Source organism: Podarcis melisellensis (genome assembly GCF_964234715.1).
Source record: "Podarcis melisellensis genome assembly, chromosome: 4".
NCBI lineage: Eukaryota > Metazoa > Chordata > Lepidosauria > Squamata > Lacertidae > Podarcis > Podarcis melisellensis.
In genome coordinates this window covers 76,155,650-76,182,808 of record NC_138531.1, presented here as the reverse complement: position 1 = coordinate 76,182,808, position 27,159 = coordinate 76,155,650, and the positions used below count along the sequence as shown (strand labels likewise).

At 44.0% G+C, this 27,159-nt stretch overlaps 1 protein-coding gene across 4 annotated transcripts; it reads left to right on the top strand.

Annotated features, from left to right (window-relative positions):
- On the top strand, nt 1-27,159 carry CCNA1 (cyclin A1). Of its 4 annotated transcripts, none has more exons than XM_081909403.1 (9): nt 1-109; nt 12,069-12,247; nt 19,841-20,075; nt 20,375-20,499; nt 20,816-21,039; nt 22,640-22,844; nt 23,741-23,854; nt 24,998-25,131; nt 26,867-27,159. In XM_081909403.1, the coding sequence occupies exons 2-9, from the start codon at nt 12,092-12,094 to the stop codon at nt 26,916-26,918; spliced, it is 1,245 nt and encodes a 414-aa protein (XP_081765529.1). In that variant the 5' UTR covers nt 1-109; nt 12,069-12,091; the 3' UTR covers nt 26,919-27,159. The 4 variants fall into 4 exon arrangements, with proteins under 4 accessions (XP_081765529.1, XP_081765531.1, XP_081765530.1 ...); XM_081909405.1 differs by lacking the exon at nt 1-109 and adding an exon at nt 9,758-9,906; XM_081909404.1 differs by lacking the exon at nt 1-109 and adding an exon at nt 9,935-10,116.

Below are 27,159 nucleotides of genomic sequence, written 5' to 3'. Positions count from 1 at the left end.
TTTCTGCTTTTGAATATAAATGAGGGAGATGGCTGAACTGAACTGAAGAACGGTAGCTGCACAACAAAGGGATATACCCCAAAGTTACCTGTCTCCAAAACTGCAAGAGGTAGGCAGAGGTGACTGTTGATCTGGGATTGTGCTGCTAAGCGTTTTCAATTTTCGATATTGAAATTTGGCTTGAATTTTAAAATAAATCAAACTTGGAGCTGATTATAAAAAAGAGCAGAAAGAACCAAATTAATCAATCAATACATATTGTCTGTTATAACAAGGGGGAAGAAGGATTGAACGTCCTTGCAATCAGTATTATTCCAAAATCTTTAGTCTTTTTTGTACCTTTTATGGTGTTATCAACTTGCTATGTTTAATATTTTTCATATTGTGTTCCCCCTCTAAAACCTCCCAAACTAACAAAAATCAATTTGGGGAATGCATGAACTTGAATTTTTTTTAGGGTTGCCATATTTCAAAAAGTAAAAACCAGGACACACCAAATGTTGTAGACAAACCACAAAGTGGTTTTACAAAAACGCCCCAAAAGAGTGATTTTTCTTGCATAAGATCCAGGACAAAGCACCGCCTTTTGGAATCCCCCCCCCCAACATCAATTCCTCCTTTGAAATCCCAGTAATGTCCAGGAAATTCTGGGAGGAGGACAGCCCTAATTATTTTGAAAGGAGGCAACCTGTGTAGCTGTAAGAACTTGAGATGCGATCCATAGAACTGGTCCAAATTAATAACCCAGCAGCTGAGTTTTGCACTATCTGTTGTTCCTGGAAAACCTTCAAAGGCAGATGCACCTTCAGTGCATTGCAGTATTCGAATCTGGAACTCTGTATAGTTTTGTCTTAACCCACCCTAATCATTTACCAAAATCCCTGCAAGCAATTATCCCATTCAGAGCAACACTATTTGCCTTGCTGAGTATTTGTATGTAAGGCACATACTTGCAAGTGTTCTAAAAATAACACTAATTATCAGGCTTTCATGAATCAGGAAGGCACAGTCGATAAATTATTACTTGTTATAAGTTTGATTTTTTTTATTTAAAAAAGATTATATATAGACCAATAAATGATGAGCTCTTTCAGAGATTAGATCCCATTCATTCTGAGCTCTGATAAGCGACTGTCTTCCTCTGCGACATCAGAGATGGTCCCAAGTAAATAATGATGGGTCAATCAATCAGGTGGATGGATGCTAAAGGACCACAACAGCTACTTCTCTTTCAGAGACTTGATAAATGGTTGCATTCATGGCCAACCATCACTTAAATTTATAGTAGGGAAGAATTTTTCCCCTCTGGCTAGACTGACTGGCAACTCTGGTGTTTATTTTTGTGGGAAGAAAAATAGATACAGATCACCCATGTGGGGGTAATTAATAAAAGAGTGTGCTGAATGCCTACTATCCAGAAATGCAGGGCAAACAAACTCCAGTAAGAAAAAGCCCCAGCAGCAGAGTTTTAAAGTCACAAAAGCAAGCAGCATGGGAATATAGGCTCTACCGGCGCTTCCCTGTTTTTAACCCTCTTGCAATGAACAGATCGCAACTCTAGTCAGTTCAAACACTTTACTTACAAAACTTACAAAAATGTCAGATTCATGCATTTATCTATGCAGCAGCAAGTAAACACAGGTTGAAATCTTGGGATACAAAATATAGGGAAATAGCTCTAAGCATATGGCCTGAGCTTATAGCGAGCAAGCTCAGGTATGTCCTATCTCAGTGAGTTCACATGCTGAGGAAAAAGGGCGAACAAAAGAGGAAACAAAAGAGGTGAGGGGTGTAACGTAGCTGAGTCTAGGAATACAATTCTGTGGTCTTAACCCCTTCATGCATTAACTAGCCCTAAGCTTGCTTGTTATACTGACTACAATTTCCCACAATTTTTACCAGTGACTTGGATATATCTGGGTTTCACCACCTGGCCTTCCCTCCCCCCCCAACCCCAAACTTCTGCTTTGTATTTAAGGCAGACCAAGGGATTTATTACTATAAAGCAAAACTGGTGGAATTTATTTCACCTGCCAACAGAAGGACAACAAGGAGGGAGCCAGTCTAGCTTCTCCAGGAAGGAAGTTCCAGGGTCTGGAAGCAGCTACCAAGCATGCCTGTGACGGTGTTTGGACTGAGAGAAGGGCCTCCCCTGTAGATCTCAAAACCCAGACAGGTTTGTATGAGGGAGTACTGTCTTTCCGAAAGCTTGGACCTAAGCCGTATCGGGCTTTGGAGGTCATAACCGGTACTTTGAATTGTGCCAAGAAACAGACCAATAGCCAGTGGAACTGTTGTAACAAGAGAGTCGTATGCTCTCTATAACCATCCCCAGTCAGCAGTCTGGCTTCTTTGAGCCAGTTGAAGTTTCTGAGCACTTTTCAAAGGCAGCCCCACAGAGAGCATATTACAGGAATCCAAATAGGATGTAACTAAGGTGTTTGTCACTGTGTCAAATAAATAAATAAATCCAAAGTGTTACATTTTATGGAGAAAGCACTGATGCTCAAAGTTTAATGTGCTTTGCACTTATCCAGACAATCTTGGGAATATTATTTGATTTTTCTCAGGAAGCTTAATAGGACTCATTACATGCTTATAATTACATATACATTTAAGTGCAAATTTGGATCGGGATCTTCATTAGCAGTTATTGTAAAGTTCTTGTTGTTGTTTTCGATCCTTTGCCATTACTTTCAGGTCAACATGGTAACTTTGGTTTCTTTAAAATGGTCAGGTCTCCTGTCAAAATTGCCTTTCTAAGCTTAGGTATATGCGTGCATGTGTATACATGGTGCATATGTCAGTGTACACACACACTGCTTTAAAAATGTTTTTAACTTTCAAAACTTTATTATGCAGTTAAATTAATAACAACCCAGTAAAGAAAGTAACTCCAAGTCATGTCTCTCTTTTTTTTTTTGTTGAGTCGAATATGGACTTTCTTTCTGTATCAGGTCGGTTTTTGTTGCAACATCTAATTCATTCTGTGGTCTCCTGAGAATGTTCTTTATTTTATGAGGTTGTGGCTGTGAACCCTGCGGGGGTTCCCCCCCTTTCTTTTTTAGTTATTTTATTTCACACTTCTTCCTGCTTTCAAGATCTGAGATGCAGCTAGCAAAGAGAGAAGTGCTTGATAGTGACTTGTAACCTGAAGCCAGAGTGTCACTTTCCAATCACAAGGCTCTCAAGCTGGGACATGAATTCCATTGAACGGAGATTAATACCAGCTGTCAAAAATATGCCATAAATGAGGGCCCCAATCCCTGCAAGTGTGCTTTGGTTTCACTGAACAGCACTGGGCAAGAAAAAATCCAAGTGATTTTCTTCCCGTAGTGAAAATACGAGATTTACGATACAATAGAAAGCATACACAGAACAACTGCATATAAAATTAAAAAGTGAAGCATTTTCATATATAAAACAATTATATATGTAAAACAATTGTAAAACGACGACGCATATAGAATCAATTCACATCCAGCACAGATACAGATAAAAGTCTCCGCTTGGGATTGCTGAAAAAGGAATGTGTTGAAAGGACAATAGAAAGCATCCAATAATTGGGCTATTGTCATTTAACCACTTTTTGTTCAGTTCATTTGTATCTTTTAGTTCAAACCCCGCCCCCCCCCCAATTTCTCCAAGTGGCTAACCAACAATTAACAAAATGCCACAAAACATGGTTTTAAAAACAGTGATATTAAAAATAAAAAATTACAGCTGCAGTTTAAAGAGGCCTCTCCAAAAAGTAATTTACAGAACTAAATGTGCATTCTCATATCCGAAAAAGCTAAGTTAAGCTTTATACCAGGAGTGTCCATACCTTAAGCTTGTAGGGTCTACTTTGATTTTGACTAGCTCTCTGAGATCCACCAACCAGAACTAGTGTAAAAAAAACATACACCAAAGCCTCAATCTATACAGTGGTACCTCGGGTTAAATACTCAATTCGTTCTGGAGGTCCGTTCTTAACCTGAAACTGTTCTTAGCCTGAAGCACCACTTTAGCTAATGGGGCCTCCCGCTGCCAGTGCACCGACGGAGCACGACTTCTGTTCTCATCCTGAAGCAAAGTTCTTAACCTGAAGCACTATTTCTGGGTTAGCGGAGTCTGTAACCTGAAGCGTCTGTAACCTGAAGCGTATGTAACCCGAGGTACCACTGTACATGCTTACCTAGAAGTACAAGACCACCAAAGGATGTGCCAACTGGGACCCTTAGACTTTCAGCTTTCTTTTTTTAAAAAATAAAATAAAACATGTAAGTCTCTACCCCCCCAAAAAAAGTTATGAAGCTAAATGTTTAGGTACTCAGTCAGCCTGGCTGCTCCCATCTAGCCAATGAGTGAAGGTAGAGCTGTGATTGACAGATGAATTCTGTGGGTTCCTAAAGAGCTGCTGTTTTGCCATGCCCTTTAGTGCAAAACACACATACCCCTTTCTGGCTTATTTTGCAGTCTGTGGATTTCTGTATTTTGCCCTTCTTTCCCCCTCTATCAACCAAGATGTATCTTTTCTGTGGCGGATTTGTCTGAGATAAGGGATTCCCTAGGAGTTATTTTGTGTTTAGCATGGCTTGCTAACTCCCAGGTAAGTGAGTGCAGGATTACAGCCTAGGCTTTCGTTTAGGTTTGGCATTGGGGCAAAGCATAGTTCCTGGGCATTTAACAGTAGTGTGGCAGGCAGAAATACAACAGGTTGAGCATCTTCTAATATGGATATACAGTAAGCCCACAATTTATGCACATTTAACTTGCACACATTCAGCTTTACACGCTTGGCAATTAAAAAAAACTTAAATTAAGTAAGTAAACAGGTCTTGCTTCTGATGAGATAGCAATAAGATTGCACTGTTAGAATACAGGATTTTGAGCCCAGGAATTTGTTGTGCCAGAACTGAACTGGTACTGAACTTGTTCTTCCCTGCTTTGAACAGTGTTCAGCTAATACATCCTGACTCATGAAAGGCATGATACCGGGCTACAGTTGACCTTGGGGCTAGAAGCTCAACATTGTCCATCATGCCTAATAATTAACTTCCAACGGAAGATACGAAATGCTTTCTTAGTACTCTTGTAGTTAAAGGAAACTATGGTGTCTGTTCTGTGTAACACAGCTGGACGTAAAATGATCACAAAGATGAATTTCCCTTTGAGGTAATGTTCCCCTTAAGGCTTAGATGAAGGTAATTTGCTGCCAGAACTATAAACCTGTGTGCATGTGGCTGTAAAACGTTTGTCCAGAGTTGGATGTAATGCCCCGAAGTTCTATTTAAGGAGTCTGACCATATATGAAAGGTACAGTGTGGCTTCATCTAAAATAAGACATAATTTTATTTAGGAGCATATGGTAGGTGGCAGTGGAGATGCGGTGTGTGACCTGAAGAATTACAAAGTTTCAGATATGCCTGTATTTTTATTAATATACTGTGAGGAATGATCCAGCCCCGCCAAAGAACTTCTGTCTCATTGAGAGAGTAATGGAAGAGATTCCATGGGGTCACAAAGAGTCAGACACAACTAAACAACAACAACAACAACAACAAAATAAACATCAGAGAATCAACTCTGAGAGTTTAAAAATCTGTTTACTTGATGCCACCTCTAGGTTTCTGCCAGGGTGATAGCTTCAGCTTTGCACTCTTTCCAACCCCAGCAAAAATAATGATGTTTTATTTCTAAGGAACTTTTTGATAGTCTGTTTCAGCTGTAGACTTTCACAATCAACAGAAAACACACAGGGCACAGGGCATCATCTATCCAAAGTTAAGCACTTCTGCAACTCATTGATTTCAGTAGAATTCAGGAGCACGCCAGGCACTCCTGTCTTCCACTGCCTCCTGCAGTTTGGTCAAACTCATTTTAGTAGCTTCGAGAACACTATTCAACCATCTCGCTCTCTGTCGTCCCCTTCTCCTTGTGCCCTCAATCTTTCCCAACATCAGGGTCTTTTCCAGGGAGTCTTCTCTTCTCATGAGGTGGCCAAAGACTTTGGAACCTCAACTTCAGGATCTGTCCTTCCAGTGAGCACTCAGGGCTAATTTCCTTAAGAATGGATAGGTTTGGTTTTCTTGCAGTCCATGGGACTCTTAAGTAAAGAAAGAACAAAACCCAAACTCCTTAATAGCCATGACTCATTCTATGCTTGAAGGCTAACAAACAAGTTATGGATTAAGGTGTGCTAGAACCAAGAATGCTAATATTACATAAACATAGGATAAAAAGATAAAGGCAAAGGACCCCCGGATGGTAAAGTCCTGTCAAAGGCAACTATGGGGTTGCGGCACTCATCTTGCTTCAGGCCATAAACCACTTCTGGTGCAACAGGACACTGTGATGGAAGCCAGAGAGAACAGAAACGCTGTTTACCTTCCCACCACAGTGGTACCTATTTATCTACTTGCACTGGCATGCTTTTGAAATGCTAGGTTGGCAGGAGCTGGGACAGAGTAATGGATTCGAACTGCCAACCTTCCGATCAGCAAGCCCTAGAGGTTCAGTGGTAATACCCTCTTGTGAGTGTCATAGGAAACTCTCTTATACTGAACCAGATCACAGGTATTGTCTGCCCTGATTCCAGGATTTCAGGAAAGCCTTTCCCAGCCCATCTGAAGATGCTGGAGACTGAGCCAGGGACCTTCTGAATGCAATGCAGGTCTTCTATGGCTGTGCTATGCCCCTTCCTCAGAGGAAGGTCAGTGCGGGATAGTGTTTGGTGTGTTGGACCATAGCTGAAGGGTAGGTTAAATGTCAGAGGACTTCAGTTTCCAGAACCAGTAGCAAACTACAGTTCCCAGGATGCTTTGGGGGAAGCATATGCTTTAAATGTACGGTGTGGATATGAATTTCAAATCACTGTAGGTGAATCTAGGCTGGTCACTTTCTCTTAATCCAATTGACTCCACAGGCATGGGCATAGCCAAGAAGGGGCAGCTGCCTTGTCCCACCCCCCCCCATCAAGTAAAACAATTGAAATACTTAACTGACCAATCACATTGGTTCTGCCCCCCCAAAAAAGTCCTGCCCCCCCCAAAAAAATCTTGGCTATGCCCATGTCCACAGGGTAGTTGCAAGCATAAATTGGGGATGGGTGAGAGCCAAGTCCTTTCTGAATTCCTTGGAGGAAGTACGGGATAAGCAGATAATTTTTAAAATCTTCATCCCCTGCTCGATTTAAGTGCTGCCTCTTGCTAGCAATTTCTCAGCATTTCCAAGGCCTTGCTTCCACAGGAAATGCATCAAAAACAGGATGAACTGTCCGGTGCCACGCTGTTCAGTTCTTTGCAAAGAACACCAAGGACTCAGCTGTACAGCTGCAAATAAAACGCTTTAAGTGCAATGTGCAATGTGACACTGGATGGCGATGGTGAGCCTTATGGGAAATTCAATGTATTTTTAAAAACACTTTTTTAAAAAAAGCATTTTCAGAACTTTTTTAAAAAATGTGTGTAGATTCCACCCAAGTGGGTCTTTGGAGAAATGGCTCTTGGGCCAAGTTGTGTTTGAAGGAGCACTTTCACTCTGTTTACATCTACTGAGTTGAAAGATGTGTTGCTGTTTCTCTCTATTCTGCTTCCACATCCACATGTCCGGTGGTACCTCGAGTTACAGACGCTTCAGGTTACAGACTCCACTAACCCAGAAATAGTACCTCAGTTTAAGAACTTTGCTTCAGGATGAGAACAGAAATTGCGCAGCAGTGGCAGGAGGCCCCATTAGCTAAAGTGGTACCTCAGGTTAAAAGCAGTTTCAGGTTAAGAACGGACCTCCAGAACGAATGAAGTTCTTAACCCGAGGTACCACTGTACTTCCAACAGCCAACAGCAATGGGAAATGGCAGAAAGCCAGGATCACGCCAAAGCCAAAATCCCACGTGAAGAAGCACGACTGAACCTGCCTGAGAACATCCCACTGAATATAAATAAGACTGACACCTGCGTAAACCTATAGAATTGGGCAGTATGGCTGCAATCTTATGCATACTTACACGGGAGTAAGCCTCATTAAGGACAGTAGAACTCTGTATGATACAAATATCAATCTTGCTGAAGCTTGTGTGAAATCTATTTGGCAGATGAGTGAAGGAATCCCAGCTAAAATCCTGCCTCACTCAGAAACTCCCCTCTCTGGGGTTGCATTTCCACTACACACTTACTTGGGAGCAAGTCCCATTGAATTCAGTGGGGCTTACTTCTGAGTAGGCATGCACAAGGTTGTGCTGTAAGTCAGTGTATTATCATCCCGCCCCCCGCCCCCAGCTTCTCGGAGAGAGTGAAATATGAAAATGATAACAATAGCATAGGGATAATACAACAGTCCTACCTTTCAGGCTTGTTGTAGCAATTTCTGAGATAATGACTGCAAAGTGTTTTGAACACATAAAGCACTTGCAAGTCCTCCTTGGCAGCCAAAAGGCAAAGTAGAAATCTTTTTAAACATAGAATCAATTGAAAGCTTAGCAGTGTTATTACTGCAGAAGCAAACAAACACAGGTGCTTATACCAAGGTCTCTGGAGATAGGAGTGTCAACGGTACAAAGCATCTACTGAGATTGCATTATGTGCTTCCCTAAAATGGAAAGAACTCAGAAAAACCCTGAACAGGAAGAGAAACATAAGTATCTGTAGCTCAGATGAGATACCTGGATTTCTTTTACTCTAAAAAGTATCCCTCCCTCCCCCAGTTTTCCGAAGGAATCTAATAGACTGAGTTTGGCACTACACATCTGCTATTATTGCAGCTCTCCATCCTTCAAACCACAAAAGGCTGGCACAAAACATTAATTACGAAGAGCAGCCCTGATGATCTCAAGCAGGGAGTCTTGAACAGCCTCTCAAACACACAGAGGGAAACCAAGGAAGGAGAATAATTAGATCCTCAAGACTTGGCTTTATTCGTTTTTTCCTTTAACTAACGGATAAATGGCAAAGCAGTACTGCTCTCAGATTTACATCTGGCATCGAGTCACAGTTTGAAATATTTGCTACAAAGCCTCTTGAGGATCTTTAGCAGATTTCTTATGAGAGTGATAGGAATAAAGGGAGGAATGAGCAAGTTAATATTTGCAAACATTCTGTTGTTTTGCAAGTCTGTGTGTGCATATTTATTTATTGGTGGTTTTGCAAACCCCCGGGGTTACCCAAGCTTTCCAGTTGGGCTGCTTCCCGTTTCTGCTAGCACTCAATACCTGACCTCAGAATTACAGGGAGTCAAAATGCTCATATTGTTGGGATCTTCTTTAAAAAGGTGCCTTCTATCAGCAATAGAAGAGCTACCAGTAGCATGCAACCCTGTCAAGTTGCAGTCCTTTATCATGGATGGGTAGAATCTCTAAAATATTTCGCCTTGCACATTATATAGGGATTATTGGGTATTAACCACACAACCCGAGAGGCGCTTTTCGTTTTAAAGCGCAAGACTGTGTAACTGGCCTGACCAGGGCCAGATTTAGGTTTGATGAGGCCCTAAGCTACTGAAAGTAATGGGGCCCTTTATATGTCCAGCTGTCTTTTGTCAACAACAAATTGCTGTTTTTGTGTGCGTTGAATATACGCTAATCTATGGACCTAACAGGTATCTGAAGCCATTTGCACATAACAAAATATGCATTTTTTGGAAATGTACATCCAGGTTTTTTCCCCTTTAAATTTTTTTTTTTTTTTTTTGAAGGGGGCTCAAGAGAATGGGGCCCTAAGCTATAGCTTGTTAAGCTTCTACGTAAATCCGGCATTGACCTCCGCAGCGCACCAAGGCTAAGGCAGGATAACGGACGGGGAGAGAGAGATCCGGCTTCCTCCTCTCGCCCGCAAGATCTCCGGTTGCCACGGGAGCAGCCTGCCGCCTGCGGGCGAGCGCGGTGCCAACGCCAACTGGCCGCTGCTCCCAACAGTCGCGGGCGGCTTGAAAGTAAGCAGCGCGCACGCCGAGGCGCACCCGGAGGGGCGGCGCGACGGCTGTCTGCACTGATTGGCCGCAGCCTATATAGGCTCGGCAAGCGGCGCCCGGGAGCCACTTCGAGTCCTTGCCCACCAGTCCCCACCTGCGCTGCGCCGGGAAGGAGCAGGGCGCCCCCTTCAGGCACCAAGGAAGAACCGCCCGCGTCAGCCTCCGCTGCGGGTGGGGAAAGGCAGGTGGGCAAAGGCGCGGCGAGGGTCCGCGGGGGTCCCCGGGCAGAGTTTAGGGAGGCGCTGGATGGGTTGGTAGCTTTCCTGAGGGTGTCTTTGAAGACCGGGCTTCGTTCCGGGGAGGGTCCGAGCGCTCACTGCACAGGTGCCTTGGGGCAATCGCTGGAAACAGTGGACTAGAAACTTGGGACGTTGCCCTTGGTCCATGTTCCTTCCCAGTCCTACCTGGAGGCTCTGAGGATGGAACCAGCGGTCTCAAAGCAGATGCTCTACTCCTGAGCCACAGCTCTTGCCTCACTTAGTGATTCCCAAGTAGACCCCTCTGCAGTTATTGCCTCCAGCAGCCTCTGTAATTTGTAATTGGCGCTGCCTGCAGGCAGGCTGAGATGGGCCCTGGTCACTTACTCCAGGGTTGTGTGACCACAATGCTATTATAGCTCTCTATGGGAGCACCTGGTCATCTTTCAGCTGCCACAGGACCAGCAGAAAAGGAGCTCTGTTTTTTTAGAAAATGATGCTGCAGAGTAGAAGGCTGTTTGTGTTTTGAATAATAATAACAAACTTGCTCTGTAATATCTCTTAATAGTTATCAAATCCCAGAACAGGCTTGTGTAAACTAAATAAAGGTAAAAAAAAAAAGGGTAAAGGATCCTTGGATGGTTAATACCACAGTCCTATGTTTTATTTGGCAGTAAGTTTCACCGAGTTTAGCAATGCATGCTTCTGGCAAAAGTGATGCATCCCTTATTCCTCAACATGTTTACTTGGAGGTAAATCCAGTGGCTTGGTTCTAAGCCTTAGAGTTTGGGGGACCTTCAACAGTGAGCCACTTTTGCTGATTTAATCCCATTGGTTTCAGCAAGGTAAAGCTATCTGGTGGAAGGATGCCAGTTTTAAAGAAACATGTAATGGCAAGGTTGCTTTCTTCTCATGACTTTCTGGGGGCTAAGGATACCGCAGTATTTCGTTTGTTACATTTATATCCCACCTTTTCCTCTGAGGAGCTCAAAGTGGCATATGTGGTTTTCCTGCTCCCCAGTTTATCCTCACAACCACTCTGTGAGGTAGGTGAGACTGTGATTGGCTCAAGGTCACCCAGTGACCACCATGGCCGAGTGAGCATTTGAACCTTTCATGATGGTTGCGGCCCATCTCTAATATTGCCAGGGTTTCGTTATTTTTAAACAAGCTGCTCCCCCTGTGCTTTGGGCTGACTGCTCTGAGTCTTGCGTCTCTCACACATTTCTCTCTGTACCTCAGTTGGTTTTATGGAGGGTCACCGAAACACTAGTGAGAGAGTAAAGATAAGAAAAGACAGGCTTGTACAAGCAAAGCTAGGGGAAGATTTCCGTTTTCTAAGAGTCAAGTCAGAATCAACTTCAGGGTTGGCTTGCTCTTGAAGGGAGTCCATCTGAGGATATTGTCAGAAATTGGGTGCATTCAGGTATTGCATTAGTTTTTCTTATTTTAGTGCTACCGCCTCTGTGCCGTTTCCTAACATACTTTTCACAATGCTGTAAATGTGGCTTTTTGACTGAGATATGGGCATGTCTCAGTAAACTTCATTCACACCAGTGGGGGTAGTGTGGCACAACAACAAATGTCATTAGACATCTTTGCTACTCCTCACACTTCCTGCACATGCATGCTTCAGTTTCCTCATGATTCTCCTATGAAAACTGCAGGAAGGAACAACTGTATGCCGCCCCAAATCTTGTCACTGCTCTCGTGATTTTCTAGGTTAATTGGGCTGCAAATGTTTTTTTTTTTTGTGGAATCAATTAATACAGAAAGGGCGCACTAAACTTCCACTGCATTCTGCCAGGTTTCTGGAAGTGGCTGTCTTATTGGATAGAAGCTCAAATATAATGCAGGAGTTAATAGGGAAACGGAAAGGACTGCCGTGTGGGTGCAGCCTCAATGTGTGTTTCTTTGTCTTTCCAGCATCAGCTGCTGACCCTGAGGAAATGCATTGCAGCAACAATGGTGATGAGAAGGCACAAGATGAGCTTTGGGATGCCCTGCCGGCTGTTGCACAGCCTCGAACCAACCAAAATCTCCACCAAAGAGCTATTCTGGGGGAGCTGACGGAAAATGGGCAGTGTTTGAGACCCTCTGTCCAGGTAAATCATGGAAGACTGGGATTCCCGGATAACTCATACAGAAGGTTCTTTAGCACCTGGGCTTAGGAAATCGGAAATTATTATTTTTTTAGAGTGGTAAAGGTGGGAATAAATGGACCAATGGTCTGTCTCTATGTAAGGCAGCTTCCTAGGTTCAGTAGCTGTTTGCAACTTGTTTTGAGGCTCACTAACCAACCTAGCAGTTCGATAGCACGTCAAAGTGCAAGTAGATAAATAGGTACCACTCGAGCGGGAAGGTAAACGGCATTTCCATGTGCTGCTCTGGTTCGCCAGAAGCGGCTTAGCCATGCTGGCCACATGACCCGGAAGCTGTATGCCGGCTCCCTCGGACAATAAAGCAAGATGAGCGCCTCAACCCCAGAGTCGCACACGACTGGACCTAATGGTCAGGGGTCCCTTTACCTTTACCTTTAACTAACTAGGAAGGGACAACAACCCTGCAGTTTCATGTTTATCTGCACCTGTGCATCTCTGAAGCACCTCTTCTGCTTACAACTCCACCTTTAAAAGGTTAGCTTTTTTTCCCAACTGTAAATGAGAACTGTAACACAATTTCTATGTTTAAAAAAAGTGTTATGGCACTTTAAATACTAAACAGATTTTCTAAGGGCGTGAGCAATTCTAATCCCGTTTACTTGAGAGTAAGCCCACTTAAGTTTATTAGGCCTTACTCATGAGTAGATGTGGCTAGGGTTGTGGTGGTGTCATTGCTAGTGCAGCAACTCCTTTGGGCTTTGTATGTTAAAATGCTGTAGGAATGGCAGGTCAGAGAATAGTGTGACTTGAGGTCCCAGCTGCAGTGTACATTTAAAGCAGTTTCAAAAAGATTGCCCTTCCCTTTGGGGGATGCTATATTTGCTGGCAAACGGCATCCTCTGTAGGAGGTACAGAGCAGCACTGTGAGATGTTGACTTTCCTTTTGCTCCAGTACTACCGACGTATGTTCCTTGGGCTCAACAGCACTCAACGAACTGGGCGACTGTTAAAGAGGTTTGCACATGCCATGAGCTGTGGAATGTAGGACCACTGGAAAATGCATGCACTCTTTTTAACTGCCAGTGGGTCAAGTACTACTGAAAGGTTCCATCTTCAGTTTCTTGGAAACTTGAAGCCAGGGATTGAGAGGGACTAGAAGTCTCTCTGTGGTTTTCAGTGGGACTTAAGACTTCAGCATCTGCCCTGTTTTAGAGAGATAGGTTTTTGCTGTTGTGCCAAGGAGGAGTGTTGAGCCACCAAACAGTTCTTTATGGGCTAGGCTTCCTGAACCTCGGCCCGTCAGATGTTTTTGGCCTACAACTCCCATGATCCCTAGCTAGCAGGACCAGTGGTCAGGGATGATGGGAATTGTAGTCTCAAAAACATCTGGAGGGCCGAGGCTGCTTTAGCATGTTATGTATCATGCTATCAACCATACACCTCTCTGTCTTTCACCCAAGCAAGCAAGAGGCAATCTCAGAGCTGGATGGGTGGTGTTGCCTGGAGAGAGAGGGTACTGAGGGCTAGGTAGAGAGACTTGGAGGGGCTGCATTTGGCCCCTGGGCATTACCTCTCTGTCCATGCTCTAGGCCAGTGTTTCCCAGACTTGGGTCTCCATCTGCTTTTGGACTACAACTCCCATCATCCCTAGCTAGCAGGACCAGTAGCCAGGGATGATGGGAAGTGTAGTCCAAAAACAGCCGGAGACCCAAGTTTGGGAAATACGGCTCAGTCTAGGCTGTTATCCTGCCTTTCAAAAGTTTGGAAATTGATCATAACCATGACTTTCAGAGGACTTTGTCAGACGCATAGAGCGTTGTCTTCAGAGACATTTTAAGTGTAAGAGATAATATATATCTCCACATGGGTGGAGAGAATTGTAAACTGTAGGGGGTCAAAAGACCATGAAATGCAAGAGACTGTGAAAGGTTTATACAGTACAGAGGTCACATGTATGCAAAGTAAGCAGAGCGTGATGGACTATGTCAAAATGGCAAAAATTAACTGGGAAACTCAGAAATTGAGAAGACAAAAACTTTTAAAAAGAATGGGGAAAGTTTACAATTTATATATGAGATTATTGTAAACAGGTTAAAACATTGGCAGGATTTTTACCGCACTTGTAATGTAACGGAACATATGGACAATTTAGAAAGACAAAAAATTGGAGAAGTATTGATATGCAGTTGAAAATATTATGAATAGGACACATGGAAGGGATGGGGAGGACGTCAGGAGATTCAGAGTAATCTCAATATTAGGATTCTGAGTTTTTTGTTGTATGTTTATACTTTTAAAAAATCAAATAAAAAAAATTATATAAAAAAGTAAGCAGATCTGCCATCCACAGCCATGTGAGGTTTGTGTAGAAATGCCACTGCCCCCCTTGGCCTTGTGTGGCCTTTTGGCCTTATTTTTTTCTCCCTGTGTGTGTTATAACTATGTGTAAAAGATAAGGTGTTCTGTTGTGCCAGAAGTGGTTTAGTCATGCTGGCCACATGACCCGGAAAGCTGTCTGTGGACAAATGCCGACTCCCTTGGCCTGAAAGCAAGACCCCATAGTCTCCTTTGACTGGACTTAGCCATCCAGGGGTCCTTTACCTATATGTACCAACTGAGGGCAATGCTTCTGCATCCGAATCATGGACTTCCGTTTCCAAAGGTTTGTTCAAAAAGCAGTTCAAAAGCACATCAAAGTGCAAGTAGATAAATAGGTACCGCTCCGGCGGGAAGGTAAACGGTGTTTCCGTGTGATGCTCTGGTTCGCCAGAAGCGACTTAGTCATGCTGGCCATATGACCTGGAAGCTGTATGCCGGCTCCCTCAGCCAGTAAAGCGAGATGAGCGCTGCAACCCCAGAGTCGCACACGACTGGACCTAATGGTCAGGGGTCCCTTTACCTTTACCTTTAACTAACTAGGAAGGGACAACAACCCTGCAGTTTCATGTTTATCTGCACCTGTGCATCTCTGAAGCACCTCTTCTGCTTACAACTCCACCTTTAAAAGGTTAGCTTTTTTCCCAACTGTAAATGAGAACTGTAACACAATTTCTATGTTTAAAAAAAGTGTTATGGCACTTTAAATACTAAACAGATTTTCTAAGGGCGTGAGCAATTCTAATCCCGTTTACTTGAGAGTAAGCCCACTTAAGTTTATTAGGCCTTACTCATGAGTAGATGTGGCTAGGGTTGTGGTGGTGTCATTGCTAGTGCAGCAACTCCTTTGGGCTTTGTATGTTAAAATGCTGTAGGAATGGCAGGTCAGAGAATAGTGTGACTTGAGGTCCCAGCTGCAGTGTACATTTAAAGCAGTTTCAAAAAGATTGCCCTTCCCTTTGGGGGATGCTATATTTGCTGGCAAACGGCATCCTCTGTAGGAGGTACAGAGCAGCACTGTGAGATGTTGACTTTCCTTTTGCTCCAGTACTACCGACGTATGTTCCTTGGGCTCAACAGCACTCAACGAACTGGGCGACTGTTAAAGAGGTTTGCACATGCCATGAGCTGTGGAATGTAGGACCACTGGAAAATGCATGCACTCTTTTTAACTGCCAGTGGGTCAAGTACTACTGAAAGGTTCCATCTTCAGTTTCTTGGAAACTTGAAGCCAGGGATTGAGAGGGACTAGAAGTCTCTCTGTGGTTTTCAGTGGGACTTAAGACTTCAGCATCTGCCCTGTTTTAGAGAGATAGGTTTTTGCTGTTGTGCCAAGGAGGAGTGTTGAGCCACCAAACAGTTCTTTATGGGCTAGGCTTCCTGAACCTCGGCCCGTCAGATGTTTTTGGCCTACAACTCCCATGATCCCTAGCTAGCAGGACCAGTGGTCAGGGATGATGGGAATTGTAGTCTCAAAAACATCTGGAGGGCCGAGGCTGCTTTAGCATGTTATGTATCATGCTATCAACCATACACCTCTCTGTCTTTCACCCAAGCAAGCAAGAGGCAATCTCAGAGCTGGATGGGTGGTGTTGCCTGGAGAGAGAGGGTACTGAGGGCTAGGTAGAGAGACTTGGAGGGGCTGCATTTGGCCCCTGGGCATTACCTCTCTGTCCATGCTCTAGGCCAGTGTTTCCCAGACTTGGGTCTCCATCTGCTTTTGGACTACAACTCCCATCATCCCTAGCTAGCAGGACCAGTAGCCAGGGATGATGGGAAGTGTAGTCCAAAAACAGCCGGAGACCCAAGTTTGGGAAATACGGCTCAGTCTAGGCTGTTATCCTGCCTTTCAAAAGTTTGGAAATTGATCATAACCATGACTTTCAGAGGACTTTGTCAGACGCATAGAGCGTTGTCTTCAGAGACATTTTAAGTGTAAGAGATAATATATATCTCCACATGGGTGGAGAGAATTGTAAACTGTAGGGGGTCAAAAGACCATGAAATGCAAGAGACTGTGAAAGGTTTATACAGTACAGAGGTCACATGTATGCAAAGTAAGCAGAGCGTGATGGACTATGTCAAAATGGCAAAAATTAACTGGGAAACTCAGAAATTGAGAAGACAAAAACTTTTAAAAAGAATGGGGAAAGTTTACAATTTATATATGAGATTATTGTAAACAGGTTAAAACATTGGCAGGATTTTTACCGCACTTGTAATGTAACGGAACATATGGACAATTTAGAAAGACAAAAAATTGGAGAAGTATTGATATGCAGTTGAAAATATTATGAATAGGACACATGGAAGGGATGGGGAGGACGTCAGGAGATTCAGAGTAATCTCAATATTAGGATTCTGAGTTTTTTGTTGTATGTTTATACTTTTAAAAAATCAAATAAAAAAAATTATATAAAAAAGTAAGCAGATCTGCCATCCACAGCCATGTGAGGTTTGTGTAGAAATGCCACTGCCCCCCTTGGCCTTGTGTGGCCTTTTGGCCTTATTTTTTTCTCCCTGTGTGTGTTATAACTATGTGTAAAAGATAAGGTGTTCTGTTGTGCCAGAAGTGGTTTAGTCATGCTGGCCACATGACCCGGAAAGCTGTCTGTGGACAAATGCCGACTCCCTTGGCCTGAAAGCAAGACCCCATAGTCTCCTTTGACTGGACTTAGCCATCCAGGGGTCCTTTACCTATATGTACCAACTGAGGGCAATGCTTCTGCATCCGAATCATGGACTTCCGTTTCCAAAGGTTTGTTCAAAAAGCAGTTCAAAAGCACATCAAAGTGCAAGTAGATAAATAGGTACCGCTCCGGCGGGAAGGTAAACGGTGTTTCCGTGTGATGCTCTGGTTCGCCAGAAGCGACTTAGTCATGCTGGCCATATGACCTGGAAGCTGTATGCCGGCTCCCTCAGCCAGTAAAGCGAGATGAGCGCTGCAACCCCAGAGTCGCACACGACTGGACCTAATGGTCAGGGGTCCCTTTACCTTTACCAACTGAGGGCAATGCTTCTGCATCCGAATCATGGACTTCCGTTTCCAAAGGTTTGTGCTGCAGTTAAATCCACATTTTTTTAAGATGCTACAAGATTAGCCTGGCTGAATCACTTTGGCTGAGCTCCTCACCCTCCCAACCTGTCTCTGTGTAGCTTGAAACGCCTGGTATTCAGTCATGGAAATTACGGACACAGTGTCTCTACGTGCTGAATGGTAAATAGCCGCACCATGCAGTGTTCTGTACTGATATGGAGTACTAATGATGGTTGCTTCAAAACCAAAATGTCTTCTGGTGCTGGATTGCCAGGGCTCCCTTGGAATATTGATTTGCCGTTAACTTTAGTCTCTGTTTCTTGTTGGAGTTTTCCAGCTCATCTGCAGGCTGCCTTCTGCTTCAGGCTCTTCCCTGCCCACCTTCTTTCACAATGCATTAACTTGTTGTTATGTACTAAGCTTGGATCCTAGAACAATAGGCAGGTAGGATCCTAGAATGCAACAACTGATTGGCTTGCAGGAGAAGACCAATCAGGCTCCAGGAGGGAAGCAGAATCAGCCAATCAGACAGGACTCATTGTGTAAATAATGTATATAAAGGTCTGAGGTTTGGGGGGGAAATTGAAGCACTGTTTTACAAGCTGCGATAAAGAGCATGAAATCACTGCAGAACTCCAAGTGTATGTCACTTGTGTTTCGGTGTACTAGGATGCGGTTTAAACAAGTCGCAAACCTTTCAGTGTGAACAAGGCAAGACTTCTTCCATAGCTTTTTGCAAACAGCTATGTTTTCTTGCCAATGAGCAACCAAGTAGGAAGCAACATAAGATGAAAACTCCTGCACTATTGTCAGTGGCGTATTCACTGAGCGATCAGTGTCACAGACTTGTACCTATATTCTGCCCACTCCTTGTATTCTGGCAAGTTCTGTGCAGCTACATTGGAATGCAGGAATATTTTTTGGCTTGATCTGGGAAAGACCTCTCGCATTTCCCTTGTCCTGCTGGCCCTCAACAAGAAAGAGCGCCATGGGCTCCCAAACTACAGTTTTGGAGAACTGAAGGCTTTCAGAGGCCACAATCCATATGCCTAGCCCTACCCTCCAGCCTTCATAAGGGAGCTGTTTCCAGAAGCACTGCGAGAGGAATGAAACTTTGTGCTGGCCACCAGGCAAGGGCTTTTTCTTTTTCTACCTGCCTTACAAAGGGAGTTGCTGCCAGGGGCATTATGTGCACGTGTCTTTTGATGAACTGAGTAGAAGATTATGAATCGTGGGGGGGGGGGGAGAGAGAGAGAGAGAGAGAGTGTTAAACAGTGCTTAGTTTGTTTTTGGTTGCTAGGTTGTTAATCATAGAATTGTAGAGTTGGAAGACACTATGGGGGTCATCTCGTCCAACCCCCTACAGTGCAATGCAGAAATCTTTCACCCAACGTGGGGCTTGAACCCACAACCCTAAGATTAAGAGGCTTATGCTCTACTACTGAGCTGATATCAGAAAGCCAGGATATATTGCCCATCTGTTTTAATTGGCCAGTAAAACATCAAGGGAGCCTGACCAACAGAAATCCTGTGCAAGGACTTCCACATGTGCAAGAGAGCTTTCCTTTGGTTAATATTGCTTTGTGAATTATGAGTGCTGTGTGAATCTTATAAGATGACTATTGTTGGGTTTGTGCTGCTTCACTTATTATTATTTTTTTAGTTAATAGGGCCTTATAGAATGTGTCTGTTTTACTGATTATTTGCCGTTGTTTTGCTGATGATCTGTTAATTACTCTATACAATTCATGTTGTATTTGTGATGTACAGTGGTACCTCAGGTTACATACACTTCAGGTTCCATACGCTTCAGGTTACAAACTCCGCTAACCCAGAAATAATGCTTCATGTTAAGAACTTTGCTTCAAGATGAGAACAGAACTCGTACTCCGGCAGCGCAGCAGCAGCAGGAAGCCCTATTAGCTAAAGTGGTGCTTCAGGTTAAGAACAGTTTCAGGTTCAGAACAGACCTCCGGAACGAATTAAGTACTTAACCCGAGGTACCACTGTACTATTACGTTGTTGCTATTTATTATTTGCAAGCTGCTTTGTAATTTGTGCGAGCAAAAAGCGGCATAGAAATTTTATAAGTGAACTGAACTGAAATGCGTCTTTTCCTGCACTCCTTGAAGCAGGAAAATATAGGCTGTCCCTACCAAGAAGATTCTCATTCTTCTTTTCAGGGAGCAAACAGGCTGAGAGGCTTCTCTGGATCTGAAAATGTCTGTCCTGCTTTAACTACTGGCAAGAATATGATGCCAGTCTGTGTGGCATCCAAGCAAAGTTTTGCTGTTTACAGAGATGAAGTGGAAGGGAAAAACAGATACAGCTGTATGGCTGTGGAAGAATCCAGCATGTGTGAAGTTGATACCTGCACCCGAAGATCCAACATTCACCTGCTGCTGAGCTTGAGTACAGGTATGTCTAATGGCCTAGCAGGGGCAGTGTTGGTGATGGTAGAAACCTGTGACCCTCCAGAGGTTGTTGGCCCTTGGCCACTAGCCATTCTGGCTGGGGCTGATGTTAGTTGGGCTCCAACAGTGTCTGGAGAACCATAGCCTACTAAGCCTTCTTTTTAAATTACAGTGAATGTTGCCTATAACATCCAAGAAATCTAAGGGTTTATGACTTCTGCTGATGGAAGCATACACTGAAACTAATGGCTAACTTAACATCTTTTAAAATCATTCTTCCCTGTAATATGTTGGTGAATCCAGGCTCTCCGATGCTGGTGGATAAGTCGTTGCAGTCCCAAGATGTGGATCTTCAGTGTTATAAAGAGGACGTCATGTGTGCTGTGGAATATGCAGAAGATATTCATCGCTACTTGAGAGAAGCTGAAGTGAGTGGCGCTTTTAAGGAGCTCACTGTAGCCTTGGCTCAGAGATAGCACCAGTGTAACATGCACTCTGCATCCTCCCTTCTTTCTGATATTCACGCTGTGAGTATGTACTTTAGCTTATGGAACCTAAATTGCACTCAAATGCAAGTTTAGCCCTGTCCTCTGGAGGAACAATCTCAGTTTAGTATCATGGACACCTTAAATTCAAACTTATTGTAAATTAACTCACAGAGGGGCTTCTCACACACACACACACACACACACACACACACACACTTACACCTCCTCATTCTGAGGCCGAACTCTTTCCATGCAGGTGAAATACAGGCCCAGAGCATGCTACTTGAGGAAGCAGCCTGATATCACCTCGAGTATGCGTGCAATCTTGGTGGACTGGCTGGTCGAAGTCGGTGAAGAATATAAGCTTCGTACTGAAACGGTGTACCTTGCTGTGAACTACTTGGACCGGTTTCTCTCTTGCATGTCTGTCCTCCGAGGAAAGCTTCAGCTTGTGGGAACGGCGGCAGTTCTCCTAGCTGCGTAAGTAGGCTTGCGTGAGCGAGCAAACCTTTGGCAGATGATAACTGTTTAGGGCTACCTGGTGAGACTTGTCCGGATCTGTCTGGCGAGTGCTCACGTGTCCTAGCCACTTTATTCCAAGTTAGTCTATCTAGCTCATAGGTGGGGGACCTGCAGCTCTCCAGCTAGACTCCAGCTCCCATCATTCCTTGCCACTGGCAGTACCGGCTGAGGCTGATGAGAGCTGGAATCCGTCTAGATGGCTGCAGGTTCCCCCCACCATTTTAGGTCATTACTGGCTACACTCCTGTGTTACAAACACAGGCCAAATTGGGAGATGCCAAGAATTGAAGCCTGGCACCTTCTCCATTGTGCTCTGCCAATGGACTACAACCCTGTTTCCCCATAAAGATACTTGGAGAGTGGGCTAACAGTCTTCAAATGTTGAGTTTGGACCCATCACTGGTTTGCAGGACAAAGTGGGTTTTCGCTTGCTTTTTCACTGGCGGTAGCTCCTGTCAGCAGGTCCCATGACCCAATGACATTCCGCTGCTGAAATCACTGTAGGTACTTTTTTTTTTTGCAAGCAAATGTTTCACTTGCACCTACAACCTTAATCCACCTGAATAGTTTGTGGATCCGAAGTTCAGAGAGTGAGGAAATCAAATGAGTTGGTATGCTTTAGTTATTTGTGTGGGGATTAGCCTGGGAGACCCAGAATCATATCCCTGCTCAGCCACAAAACTTACTGGATGACCTTGCATCAAATTGCTTACCTCTTGGTCCAACCTATCGCACAGGGTGGTTATTGGAATAAGGAGAAGGAGAGATGATCATATATGTCAACATGAGTTGCTTGAAGGAAGTGCAGAATAAATATAATATAACTTACTAAGGGTGCATTTATCTTACGTAATCAAATTTTATTATCGGTTTTGTGACTACAGGTAACTCACATCTGTACGGTGGTACCTCAGGTTAAGTACTTAATTCGTTCCGGAGGTCCGTACTTAACCTGAAACTGTTCTTAACCTGAAGCACCACTTTAGCTAATGGGCCGCGCCACCGGAGCACAATTTCTGTTCTCATCCTGAAGCAAAGTTCTTAACCTGAAGCACTATTTCTGGGTTAGCGGAGTCTGTAACCTGAAGCGTATGTAACCCGAGGTACCACTGTACTATCGGTCCATTATTCTAACATTCAGTGGGTCGTCTCTTCCAGCTGGTGAATGAAAACTTTGTTCAAATTCTTAAGAGTGTTTACATACTTTAAGATTGGGACCATTTTATGGTTAGCATCCAAATGGTTCAGTAACAGGTTTGTATAGGGACCAAAACATATTCCAGGAGCCTGGCATAATGTTATCTTGGTCTGAATGAAGTATATTCTGAAAGGTGAAAACAAATTCTTTTGTCTAGGCCCTAATTGTAACATAATGCATGTGCTGGTGGTGCAGTATACAAATCACTTGGAGTGGTTCTGAAAGTGTGGGACCACCACTGAGAAGGCCCTGTTTCTCTTGTGCCTGGCAGTCTCAAGATGGTGATGCCAAGGGATTATGTTAATAAATTTAAAATATGCAGTAAGGCTTTGTAGGTTGCTATTTCTCCTGATTCCCCAGGAAATATGAAGAAATCTATCCGCCAGAAGTCAAAGAATTTGTGTATATAACCGATGATACCTATACTAAAAAACAGCTGCTCAAAATGGAACACCTGCTCCTCAAAGTCCTTGCTTTTGACTTGACTGTTCCAACCATCAACCAGTTTCTGTTCCAGTATTTGCAACTTCATGGTGTCAGCGTCAAGACAGAGAACTTTGCAAGGGTAAGGATTTGATCTGTACGGCAAACACTTCAAAGGACATCCAGACCAAATAAAAAATAATTTTAAAAAATCATTAGCCTAACTTCCCTGATGCCAGTGCCCCTCCAGCTGCATCTTCTCTAGAGAAGGATATGTGTCATAGTATAATAGAATTGTAGAGTTGGAAGGGACCATGAGGGATATCTAGTCCAACCCCCTGCAATGCAGGAATCTTTTGCCAAATGTGCGACTCAAACCCACAACCCTGAGATTTGAGTCTCATGCTCTACCGACTGAGCTGGTTCAGTTTCAGTCTTTGCCTGCTGCCTCAGTTGTGCCCCTGTCCAGTCCTGCATCTGTCTGTCTGCATTTCAGGGGTGACCAGCAGTCTTCACCAAAACTGAGACTGAGGTAGCCATGGGCAGTAGAAATCTATGAGAGAGCTCTCTCACACAAATTGTGGGGGGGGGGTAAGTTAAGAGGAAACATCTCCCCTTCCTGTGCTTCAGGGGCAAAACAAAGTTATTTGCTAAAACTCACAAGCAATTTGCAGCACTAGTTTAGATTTATAAACTAAACTATAAAGCACCCTTTGCAAACTACAGTTCCCAGTGTTCTTTGGGGGAAGTCATGCTCTTAAAGAGCACTTTATAAGAGCACTTTAAATGCCTGCTGTTACTGTGGCCCGTCAGTTTTCCACAAACGGTGACATTATTATTGGTCTTCTTCTTCTTCTTCTTCCCATCGAACTAAAAACACCAAAATATAAAAACACCAGCTATAAAATCACCATGGCGAATGGTTAGCGATAATGGGAGTTGCAGTCCAACATCTGGAAGGCTGGTAAAGATACTATGGGATAGACTTGAATCTCTCTTGATTTCCCTGTGATTAAAATGGCGTCCAATTCTCTTTAGTATGTAGCTGAGCTGAGTCTCCTTGAAGCTGATCCATTCTTGAAGTACCTTCCCTCACAAACGGCAGCAGCTGCTTACTGTCTTGCAAACTACACTGTGAACAGGCATTTTTGGGTAAGCCTGACTTTTGAATATTAACCAACTCCTTATAGCTTGCCAGCTCCTGGTGTGTGCAAACACCTTCAAAGAATGAAACTGGATACAAAACCGGGAGGTGCCTTGACCCCAGGTTTAGCTGGCTTTCCTTTTTTTTTTTTAAGCAACAAAATTTAAAACTGGCTGATGCAGTAGAAATCCTTCAGTCCGACACAACTACGTTTTTGCCACTCGGGAGGCTATTAACTCTGCAGAGAGATGAACTCTGGAGCTTTCTGGGTTAAAAACAACTATGGGTTTAGTTTACCTTAATGCGTCTTAGTTGCTGCCGCTGTTCTACACCTGCTATCTTATTAACTTTATGGGCATAAATGAGATTTTTCACTGGCACCTTTTCTGGTCATTATCCCAACATCTGCTTTGGGAATGTTGCGAGGTAAAGGATATGGCTGGTATAAAAAAAAAAGTTTTGCAAGCGCTCATGAAAGCACAACTCTGCAGTGTCCCTTCCTGGGCGGTGCACTTTAGTATGGGCTGCTTCTCATGAAAAGAGCCACCTCCTCCTGTGTAGGGCAGTGGAAAACCAAGGTTGCATTTCGTACAAGTGGAGCATAAGGAGGCTGCCTTACACAGAGTCAGAAAATTGATCTAAATAGCACAATATTGCCAACAATGGCTGCTGGTGGCTCTCCAGAATTTCATACCAGAGTCTCTTTTCCTGCCCTACTTGGCACCTTCTGCACCCAAAGCATGTGTTTTGCCATGGCCCTTTCCCCTAAAAAAGTGTTCCCCAAACTTAGGTCTCCAGCTGTTTTTGGACTACAACTCAATCATCCTTAGCTAGCAGGACCAGTGGTCAGAGAAGACAGCTGGAGACCCAAGTTTGGGAAACACTGTCCTGGAATAAATGGGGTAGGGGGTCTACCGGATGTGAGTGGAGCTTCTTTGCTGGATTTTGCTCTGTGCTTGCCTATTCAAGCAGCCTTTTCCCCTTGTAACCAGCAGCAATTGGTGAAAAGTTGAAACAAAGCTACTGAGTGAGGTCTCTCCTAAACTTGATGCTAGCTCAAGGCAGGAGAGTCTCTCTCCAAGCATATGTGATTGTGACGCGTTCTTACCTGAATGGAATAATAAAACTCTCATCTCTCTTCTTCTGATCAGCCAGAAACCCTTGCGGCCTTCACTGGCTACTCACTAGGTGAGATAGTACCTTGCCTAAGCGACCTGCACAAAGCCTGCCTTGACGCTCCACACCGACCACAGCAAGCGATAAGGGAGAAATACAAGCTGGCTAAGTAAGTTCTTGGGCCAACAACTGCTTTCTGAACACCTCAGCAGCTCTGTAAAATTGTGACCAGTGGAAATAACGGCTGTTAGGGGAGGACGAAAGCTGGACAACATGTGGGAATATAATAGAGAGGTTGCAAATAATGCCAAACCATAGTTTAGCAGTATTGCAAGGGTGGGAGACTAGGATTGCACCTGGCCCCTGGCTTAATTTCAAAAGTCCTCTGTTAGCCCTCTGCTTTTTCCAGGCGGTTGAATCATCTGCCTCTTGCTCAGTAGCTTACTGGTTAGTGGGGAAGAGGAAGGGCAGGAGGGAGAGAATAGGGGTCATATAATGAGATAAAATGGGACGCAGGTGGTGCTGTGGGTTAAATCATAGAGCCTAGGGCTTGCCGATCAGAAGGTCAGCAGTTTGAATCCCTGTGACGGGGCGAGCTCCCATTGCTCAGTCCTTGCTCCTGCCAACCTAGCAGTTCGAAAGCACCTCAAAGTGCAAGTAGATAAATAGGTACCACTCTGGCAGGAAGGTAAACGGCGTTTCCGTGCACTGCTCTGGTTTGCCAGAAGCGGCTTTGTCATGCTGGCCACATGACCCGGAAGCTGTACGCTGGCTCCCTCGGCCAATAAAGCGAGATGAGCGCCGCAACCCCAGAGTCAGTCACGACTGGACCTAATGGTCAGGGGTCCCTTTACCTTTAATGAGATAAAAGAGGTTGGCCTGCCTGCCACTGACTTTGGCAGTATGCAGCCCCTGGCAGATTTGGCCCGAAAGGAGTGCATCCCTTCAATGAGAAAGAGGTTGCCCATGACTCACTGAGGAGGATGAGCCACTGATAGCTTTGGGCTCATGGGCTCCCCTCTCTGCCACTTGCAGAGGAGGAATTTGGACACTTCCGTTTCCATTTTATATCGACTCCAGCACTGCCTGCCTCTGAAACCCCTAAACCGTGGTTAAACGTGAACAATGGCTCGTTCGGACAAACCAGCTGCTTAACCTGTGGCTTGAAATGGCTTGTTGAAACAAGACAACATTTTGGATTAGCCACAGTTGTTTGGGTCCGAACAATCCATGAAGTTCAAAGTTAATCCAAAAACAGGAGGGGGAGCTTCCAAACTCACTCTGGAGCAGCCGCCGGAGGGAAGATTAGGCAATGGGTGAGCCTAAGGCTTGCTGCATCTCATCCTCATAACATTCTGTTTTAGCATGATATGCAGCCTGGCTCAAAAGCATGGGCAAGATGTATATAATGAGTGCCATGCACATGCAATTTAAACTTTGTACCAAGAACAATTGATTTTTGTCAGACGCATGAAGCTTTCGAAACTGTTAAATGGTAGCTTCCCCTATGACCACAGGAAATCTGTTAAGAATTCCTCTCTGATATCTCACTTGGTGTTGCCTATATGCTTTCAGGCTTATTTTCTCCAAGGATTTTTTTTTTAAAAAAAATTGAAATTGCTTCTCCCCTGAGGATGCTCCAAGCGATAACCAATAAGAACACAGCTGGGCCAGAGACACAGGCGTGTTTTCTTTTATCGAAGTAGAGATTCCTAGGCACTTGCAAATGGCAAAATAACCCCCACAGTCATGGATGTGAATCTTTTCTCTTTTTTAACTTAAATCCAGTGCAGATTTCCCAATCAAGATTATGCAATCTGCTAATCTCGAGTTCTTGAAGTGCTGCAGAATTATCAATGGGGAGTTTGCTAACTCTTTGTACTGAGTGGTTTCTTCCTTTGCAGGTACATGCAAGTATCCCTCCTGGAGCCCCCAGCCATTCTACCTCTGCTATGAACTGCAACAGACGCCAGTAAATGCACAGAAACTGAAGCACTTGCCTCCTGATCAATAGAGTTGATCTGGCCAAATTATTATGTTTTTAATAGGGCACTGCAGGTCATGTGTCTAATCTTGTTGCTTGAACTATTTTTAGAGGACCTTTAGTATATAGCTGTACTGTATTACAAGGACTCGGGACTGTAGTTTTACCACAAACTAAAAGCACTTTTAATAAACATCTTTTCATTTAAAAGAA